The sequence below is a fragment of the Notamacropus eugenii genome, chromosome 7, assembly GCF_028372415.1.
Source record: "Notamacropus eugenii isolate mMacEug1 chromosome 7, mMacEug1.pri_v2, whole genome shotgun sequence".
NCBI classification, from domain to species: Eukaryota; Metazoa; Chordata; class Mammalia; order Diprotodontia; family Macropodidae; genus Notamacropus; species Notamacropus eugenii.
Window position 1 is genome coordinate 77,944,094 of NC_092878.1, and position 9,395 is coordinate 77,953,488.

At 36.3% G+C, this 9,395-nt stretch overlaps 1 protein-coding gene across 9 annotated transcripts in view; it reads right to left on the minus strand.

The window, feature by feature from the left end:
• Nucleotides 1-9,395, minus strand: part of EFCAB11 (EF-hand calcium binding domain 11) — a 159,264-nt gene that overhangs the window by 17,278 nt on the left and 132,591 nt on the right. The window contains exon 8 of one of the 9 annotated variants that reach the window (XM_072622836.1): nt 8,617-9,391. The exons of 4 other annotated variants lie outside the window; for them this stretch is intronic. In XM_072622836.1, the coding sequence (XP_072478937.1) occupies nt 9,187-9,391 (205 nt within the window). In that variant the 3' untranslated portion in view covers nt 8,617-9,186. Of the gene's footprint in view, nt 1-8,616; nt 9,392-9,395 lie in introns of those variants that run through there. 4 more of the 9 variants (XM_072622839.1, XM_072622844.1, XM_072622833.1 and 1 more) reach the window with 4 other exon arrangements.

A 9,395-nucleotide genomic window follows, 5' to 3' on the forward strand; every position in this document is an offset into this window, starting at 1 on the left:
ATTATTGTTTATTGTTTTTGTAATCTAGAACCATACTTTCATTTAAGATATAAATTGAACCTGGTGAATAATCACCAAATATAATAATGGTAACTAACATTTACATAACACTTACTATTTGCTAGGCATTGTGCTAAGAACTTTACAATTATTACCTCATTTGAATTTCACAACTTTGGGAGGTAGATATTATTATTATCCCCATTTAATTGATGAGGAAACTGAGGCAAATAGAAGTTAAATCACTTGCTAAGGGTCACAGAGCTCATAAGTATCTGAGGTCAAATTTGAACTCAAATATGAATTTTTTCACTTCCTTTTTTTAATACATTAATTTATTTTTAGTTTTCAACATTCACTTCCATAAGTTTAAAATTTTCTCCCCCTCTCTCTGTCCTCCTTCCTCAAGATGGCTTGCAATCAGATAAAGGCTCTACATATACATTCCTATTAAACATATTGTCACATTAGTCATGTTGTATAGAAGAATTAGAATAAATGGGAGGAATGATGAGAAAGAAAAAAAGCAAAACAAAACAGTCTGCTTTGCTCTCTATTCAGACTCCATCGTTCTTTTTCTGGATGTGGACAGCATTTTCCATCGAGTCCTTTGGAATTGTTTTAGGTTCTTGCATTGCTGAGAAGAGCTAAGGCTATCCAAGTCAGTCATCACACAATGTGGCTATTACTGTGTACAACATTCTTCTGGTTCTGCTCAATTCATGCAGAATTAGTTCACGTAAGTCCAGGTTTTTCTGAAATCTGCCTGTTCTTCATTTCTTATAGCACAATAGTATTCCATTACATTCATATACCACAACTTCTTCAACCATTCCCCAATTGATGGACATCCCCTCAATTTCCAGTTCGTGGCCACCACAAAAAGAGCTGTTATAAATATTTCTGTACACGTGGTTCCTTTTCCCATTTTTATCTTCCCTTTGGGATATAGCCTTAGCAGTGGTATTGCTGGGTCAAAGGGTATGCACATTTTTGTAGCTCTTTGGGCATAGTTTCAAATTGTTCTCCAGAATGGCTGGATCATTTCACAACTCCACCAACATTGAGTTAATTGAACTTAGGTCTTCTTGACTCAGTGATCTAGCCACTATCCCACCTAGCTATCCCATTTGAATATATTGCTGTAGTCTCTTTGCTAAGAGTTTATTAAAAACTTAGCATCGATATACATGAATGAAACTGGTCTTCAATTTCTTTTGCTTTATATTATTCACTATTGGAGTCTATCTTGTTTGCTCATTTGATCTAATATTTTTTCTTGTCTCCACTCCCTTCTCTCCTGACATTGCTGCCACCTTGGTATATACCCTTATCACCTCATGCCTGATGCAATTAGTTGATCTCCCTGATTCAAATATCTCCCTACTATAGTCTGTCCTCCATTCAGCTGCCAAGGAGATCTTCCTAAAGTGCAGTATGATCATATCATACATGTTAGTTGATAAACTTCAGTGGTTAAACTATTACCTGCAAGACTGAATAGAAATTTCTGGTTAGCTTTAAAAGACATTCACAATATGACTCCTTCCTACCTCTCCAGTCTTCTGACACTTCACTCTTCCTGAAGACTATTATGATCTAGCCACACTGACTTGCTATTCCTTGTGATAATTCAATATGATACTTCAAGGCCCAACTCTATGCCTTTATGGATCCTATATCCCATATACCTCTCAATCAGCTGTGTGACTATGAAATATGGTGTGACATAGAAAATGATCTATGAACATCTGACTATTTCCTTAGGTTTCCATCAAAGATACTTTTGAGAGGTACACAGTTCTGATGAGAATACAGTCAGGCACATAGGTTAGTATTTGCTGATGTCTTCTATTTTGTCATTTTTTTCCTTTAGTTAAAAAGCATTACTTGTGATGTTTTTCATTATTTTGGAATCTTCTCCTTGAGGTACCTTGAAAACTCCCAGATTCCTAAGTGCTTTAACAATAGTGTGACCATTGGCAGATTTTTTTTCTATATGTATTTAATTAGATCTAGCTGCTTTTATCAATTTCATTTTACAATATTCTAGTCATTTCTTCACATAATACATCTGAAGTGAGATGCTAAAGTCTAAATATGATGGTCCCATTATCATCGATAATATAGCTTTATATAAATGCTACATATTCTCTTCTACTTTGTGTTATTTTTCATGTTTTATTTCTTCAAGTTTAAACTACAGATAGTTTCAGAATTTTCTAAATTAGTTGGTTTTCACGTTAGTCTGTATGTTGGCTTGCATTACTGAATGATAGATAGCTTTGGAACTGGAAGGACTTTCAGAAGTTTCCTAAATGAACCTGCTAATTTTACAGATGAAGAAACTGGTCAAAAGAGATTAAATGGCTTGAACAATGTCAAATGGCAAAGCTGAGATTAAAATCCAGTTCTTCTGAATCTAATGTTTTGTTTTCCCATGTTTCGTTTTCTTTCCTAATGTAATATACTCTTTGATAGCTTTTCAAAGTGAAGCTGTATAATTTATTGTAATCTTCTGTCATCCTTATCTGCAATGTTTTAATATGATTTTGTATGATAAACTAGTACTGCGCTAGGCTGCTATGTTTTTCTGTTGGGCAAAAGAGAAGAACTGTTTGCTGATTAAGGTGGTTTCTGAGACCTTTTGGCTTCCTCGCTGGGTCAATTATTTTGAATAGGTTAAACCAGAGTGGCAATATACTGTGTAGAGTCTTTGGGTGGAGATCAACAGAGAGAAACAGAAATGATCTCATCATGAATGTACACTATTAACTGCCAGGACAGAAGGAGGAAACCGATGAGGAATTCAGGAAAAAGGCCTGATCCAGAGGTATGATATTATAACTATCAGAACATCTAAAGAAGAGTAACTAATAAATTTCTACCTTGCTTTAATGATTATTTCATTCTTTAAAAGGTGGGCAAAATGACAAAGAGAACTACTATTTCAGAGTTAATTCTAAACATTAAAAAGAAACTAGCTGCTGAAGTAGAAATAATGAGAACATTATAGATAAATTACTGTTCCAATTTAGAATATGTGACTAAGGAGAGGGAATGATATCCCAAAATAATCTGGCAGGTACCTTATATTTTAGGGGGAGTAGATTTTTAGAGGGTTCGAAGAAGGGATAGGTAAGGTCCCATGAGCTAAAGGGTTCTTAAGGAAGTTAAGTCAGAGAAGATGGGGAGTGACCAAGAATATAATCTTAAGACAAAGAGAAACAATTCCAAGGAGGAATAAAAAGGGAGATTTGTCTAAAGAAACCAATATGGATTATAGCGGGAACTCAATGGACAGTATAGATCTTTAAAAGACATGGGATTAAGGGTAGACAGTGAAAGATGAATGAAGAAAGTGTGTCAAAGTTTTGTAAGAAGAGTTAGTAGCACTCAAGTTCAGAATGAACTGAGACTGGTTATCAATGTTAGGAGTATTAAAAAGTTGGGTGTTTTTTAAAGCTATGATAGGGAAAAAGAGGACTACCCAAAGTTACCCATTGTTAGATGGGAGAAATGATCATGGAAAGAAGAGTGAAATCAGAATTACACAATTCCTATTCTACTTCTGCTGAGAAAGATCTATGAATAGGAAAGTACACAACAAAAATGGCTAATACGATAAATAAGGGTATAATAAGAGACAACTTCATTGCTCTGATGAGTTCAGGTTACCAGGTCCAGGATCCTGAAAAGACTGTTGGATGTGCCTGATAAAAACTGTCACTGACCTCAGAAAGATTCTAGCGACTGGGAGAGGTACTACAAGGACTGGACAAGGGCAAATATAGTCCCAATTTGTTATACAGAGAAGAAGGTATATAATAAGCACAACACTGGTCAGTGAACTTCACTTTATTTCATGGCATAATTATGCGGTCTGTAAATGTCTCAAAGGGGAAAGAATGACCATGGAAGACTAAGCTTATTTCCTTTTTAAACAAGTTTTCTGGACCTGATAGAGCAGCACAATGCTGTAGGTAAGATTTATCTTTGTTACTGCTATTCTATCATTTGGTAGTGTCTAATTCTTCATGACCCCATGGACCATAGCATGCTAGACACTTCTACCCTTCACTATCTCCTAAAGTCTGTCCAAGCTCATGTTTGTGGCTTCTATAACATTCTACCATCTCATCTTTTGCCATTCCCTTTTCCTTTTGCCTTCAATCTTTCCTAACATCAGTCTTTTCCAATGAGTCTTATTTTCTCATTATGTAGCCAAAGCATCTAAGCTTCAGCTTTAGTATGTGACCTTCCAGTGAATAGTCTCAATTAATTTCTTTAACTATTGACTGATTTGATCTCCTTGCTGTCCAAGGGACTCTCAAAAATCTTTTCTACCATCACAATTCATAAGCATCAGCTCTGTGGCACTCAGCTTTCCTTATAGTTCAACGGTCACAGCAACATATTGATACTGGAAAAACCACAGCTCTGACTATACAGACCTTTGTCAGCAAGGTGAAGTCTCTGCTTTTTAGCATGCCGTTGCCATAGCTTTTTCCCCAAGGAGTAAGTGTCTTTTAATTTCATGGCTGCAGTTGCTGCCTGCAGTGATTTTTGAGCCCCCTAAAATAAAACCTGATATGGTTTTCATTTCTGCCGGGAAGTGATGGGATGAGCTGCCAAGATGTTGGGGGTTTTCGGATGTTAAGCTTCAAGCCAGCCTTTACGCTCTCATCTTTCACCCTCATCCAGAGGCTTCTTACTTCATTTTTTGCCATTAAAGTAGAATCACCTACACATCTGAAATTGATATTTCTCCTGGCAGCCTTAATTCTAACTTTTGATTTGTCCTGCTTGGCATGAAAAGTGGGTCAACACCTTGCTAAAGGAGACCCCAAAAAACACTGAAGAAAATAACACCCTGAAAAATAGGCTAACTCAATTGGCAAAAGAGGTTCAAAAAGCCAATGAGGAGAAGAATGCTTTCAAAAGCAGAATTAGCCAAATGGAAAAGGAGGTTCAAAAGCTCACTGAAGAAAATAGTTCTTTCAGAATTAGAATGGAACAGATGGAGCCTAATGACTTTATGAGAAACCAAGAAATCACAAAACAAAACCAAAAGAATGAAAAAATGGAAGATAATGTGCAATATCTCATTGGAAAAACAACTGACCTGGAAAATAGATCCAGGAGAGACAATTTAAAAATTATGGGACTGACTGAAAGCTTTGATCAAAAAAAGAGCCTAGACATCATCTTTCATGAAATTATCAAGGAAAACTGCCCTGAGATTCTAGAACCACGGGGCAAAATAAATATTGAAAGAATCCACTGATCACCTCCTGAAAGAAATTCAAAAAGAGAAACTCCTAGGAACATTGTGGCCAAATTCCAGAGTTCCCTGGTCAAGGAGAAAATACTGCAAGCAGCTAGAAAGGAACAATTCAAGTATTGTGGAAATACAATCAGGATAACACAAGATCTAGCAGTTTCAACATTAAGGGATTGAAGGGCATGGAATATGATATTCCAGAAGTCAAAGGAACTAGGACTAAAACCAAGAATCACCTACCCAGCAAAACTGAGTATAATACTTCAGGGGGAAAAATGGTCTTTCAATGAAATAGAGGACTTTCAAGTATTCTTAATGAAAAGACCAGAGCTGAAAAGAAAATTTGATTTTCAAACACAAGAATGAAGAGAAGCATGAAAAGGTAAACAGCAAAGAGAAGTCATAAAGGACTTACTAAAGTTAAACTGTTACATTCCTCCATGGAAAGACAATATTTGTAACTCTTGAAACTTTTTTCAGTATCTGGGTAGTTGGTGGGATCACACACACACACACACACACACACACACACACACACACAGAGAGCACAGGGTGAACTGAATAGGATGAGATCATATCTTAAAATAATGAAATTAAGCAGTGAGAGAGAAATATATTGGGAGGAGAAAGGGAGAAATGGAATGGGGCAAATTATCTCTCATAAAAGAGGCTAGTAAAAGACTTTTCAGTGGAGGGAAAAAGGGGAGAGGTGAGAGAAACAAATGAAGCTTACTCTCATCACATTTAACTAAAGGAAGGAATAAAATGCACACTCATTTTGCTATGAAAACCTATCTTACAATACAGGATAGTGGGGGAGAAGGGGATAAGCAGGGTGGGGGAGATAATGGAAGGGAGGGTAGTGGGAGGAGGGAGTACTCTTGGGGAGGGACAGGATCAAAAGAGAGAATAGAAGCAATGGGGGGCATGATAGGATGGAGGGAAATATAGTTAGTCTAACACCACACGACTATAATGGAAGTCATTTGCAAAACTACACAGATATGGCCTATATTGAATTGCTTGCCTTCCCAAAGGGAATGGGTGGGGAGGGAGGGATGAAGAGAAGCTGGAACTCAAAGTTTTAGGAACAACTGTTGAGTATTGTTCTCGCAACTAGGAAGTAAGAAATACAGGTGATGGGGTATACAAATTTATCTTGCCCTTCAGGACAAAAGAGAAGATGGGGATAAGGGAAGGGAGGGATATTAGAAGGGAGGACAGATTGGTCATAGGGTTAATTAGAATGCTTGGCATTTTGGGGTGGGGGGGAAGGGAGAAATGGGGAGAAAATTTGCAACCCAAAATTTTGTGGAAATGAATGTTGAAAACTTAAATAAATAAATAAATAAAAGAAATTCCAGACTGTTCTTCTGGTAATCCTTGGTTCACATATTGCTGAAGCCCAACTTGCAGAGTCTTAATCATAACCTTGCTGGCATGTGAAATTATTGCATTGGTCATCTGAACATTCTTTGGCATTACACTTCTTTAGGACTGGGATGTAAACTGATCTTTTCCAATCCAGCAGCTACTACTGAGTTTTCCAAATCTGCTGGCATATTGAGTGCAGCACTTTAACAGAATCATCTTTTAGGGTTTTAAATAGCTCAGCTGAAATTCTATCACCTCCACTAGCCTTACTGTTAGAAATGCAGAATGAAGAAATAACAGAATGAAAGCCCACTTAAGTTCATTCTCCAGCAGGTCTGGCTCTAGATCAGTAATCACACCATGGTGATTTTTTGCATAGTTCTGTATATTTTTGCCACCTCTTCTGCTTCTGTTAATTCCCTACCATTTTTGTCTTTTATCACGTCCACTTTTTCATGGAAAAGTTTCTTGGCATCTCTAATTTTCTTGTCTTTCCCATTCTATTGGTTTCTTCTGTTTCGTCACATTGCTTAAATAAGAAAACCGTCTTATCTCACTTTGCTATTCTCTAGGATTCTGTATTCAGTTAGGCCATTTCCTTCTCCAGGGGGTCATCTTTTGTCAGAACTCTTCACTATGAGCTGTCTTGTCTTGGGTAATCCTACATGGCACAGCTCATCATTTCACTGATCTACATAAGACACTTCACTACAACAATGCCATGATCCAGGAGGGGATGGTTTACCTAGATTCCAACAAAGCACTGGACCAATCAGTATAGTTAAGTAAATTCAGATATGTTAGAATGACTAGACCCAAAGAGTAATCACACTGGGTTAAAATCAACTGAGAGGGAGGTTTCTAGTGGAGGAAATTTGTCCTTGTGCTTTGTTGCTTATTAATGATGTAGTGAATGGCATGGAACTGATTTATAGATGATAGAAATCTAGCATGGCAGAGAGTTGACATATTGGATGATACAATCAAAAAGATCCCAACAGCCTAGCATGTTGAACTGATTCTACTAAGATACACTATGGTAGGGATAAACACACAGTCCTCTACTTGGGTTAAAAAAATCAACTTGAGTGCAAAACGAGGCAGAGTCAAAAGTTTGTCTGGGGCTATTAATGGACTGGAAAGTCAATGAGTCAGCAGTGTGATATGGTGGTCAAAGAAATGAATTCTATCCTAGGCTGTATTAAGAGTATAATGAAAATAAGAAATGAGCATGAGAAAAAGATAGTTTCTGTATATTCTACCCTATCCAGACCACATTGGGAACAATGTGTCCAGTTCTACGTGACATATTTTAGGAAGGACAGTAATATGATAAGAATTCCAAAATAGACATACCAGCAGAGAGAAATCTTTAGGATACATGCTTACTTGTGGAATTGCTGGGTCAAAGACAATGAGCATTCTATCATTATGCCTATCTTCCCATAGCCCTGCCAACACGCACCATTTCTTTTTTTGTATTCTTTGCCAACTTTCTGGGTGTGGATGAAACCCCAGAGCTTTGATTTGCAGTTCTCCTGTTATTAATGATTTGGAGCAACCTTTCATGTGGCTTTTAATTACTTATAATTCATTTGAAGGCCAAGTGTTTGTATCTTTTAATCATTTATATATTGTATTGGGGAATGACTCTTAATCTTACATATTTGTGTCAATTCCCTAAATGTATTGTATACTAAATCCTTATTAGAGATATTTAACAAAAATATGTTTCCTCTCAATTTACAGTTCCCCTTCTAATCTTAACTTTATTGTTTTGTTTACACAAAAATTTTTATGTAATTAAATATATTTATATAAGTATGTATATATATTTTATTTATATTATATGTGTATATATTATATATGATATATATTAATAAAAGATATAATAAAAATTTTAAATATATAATTAAATTATGAACTATATATTAAATAATATATTAAATATATAAAAATATATTTGCTTTATATTTTATGATCTTTTCTATCCCTTGTTTGTCTAAGAAGTCTCCAGTCAGACACAACTATAAAAGATGCCTATACCCATCTCCCTCCATTAAAAAATATTATGTCACTTTTTATATATGTAAATTCTCCCTTTTGAACTTATGGTATATGGTGTGATTCAGGTCTAAACCTATTTTTTTTTTTTTTGGTCAAGCTCATTTCCAGATTTTTTGGTTTTATGAATTTAAAGAGAGTCAATATGGTTCTGGTTCAGTTCTTCCACTAGGGTTTAACTTGTTGCTTATTGCTTAAAAATTAATCTTAAGAGTATGAGGTGTTTCTAGATGGTTTGAAAATTGAATGTTAACCTTTATGCCCTATTTCCTACTAATTTACCACAGTTACTTCCAGAGTAAAAGGGGGAACGACATAGCACTGAGAACTATTTTGTATTTTTATCTGGTTCATAGGTTGCCATGGACAAATAACTAGCCAGCCTTGTGGCAATGAGCTTTTCTATACTTAGACTAGTCCTCAAGTTGGAGACAATTTGTCAGCAGGTTCTTCCTAATCTCTTTTTAAAACCTCCCACAGCTTGAGCTCCACTGGCACAGCCTTAAAGAATCCAATGTCACTTCCACATTATGACTGTTTGGATGTTGTTGTTTGTCCCTCATTCCTCTGATATCAGGAAGATGATGCCACGACTTGCAAGTGAGGGAGGGCTGTGCAGAGTCACCAGCCTCACTTTCTCCTTGGGAGCCAACTGGGTCCAGACACAAGCTAC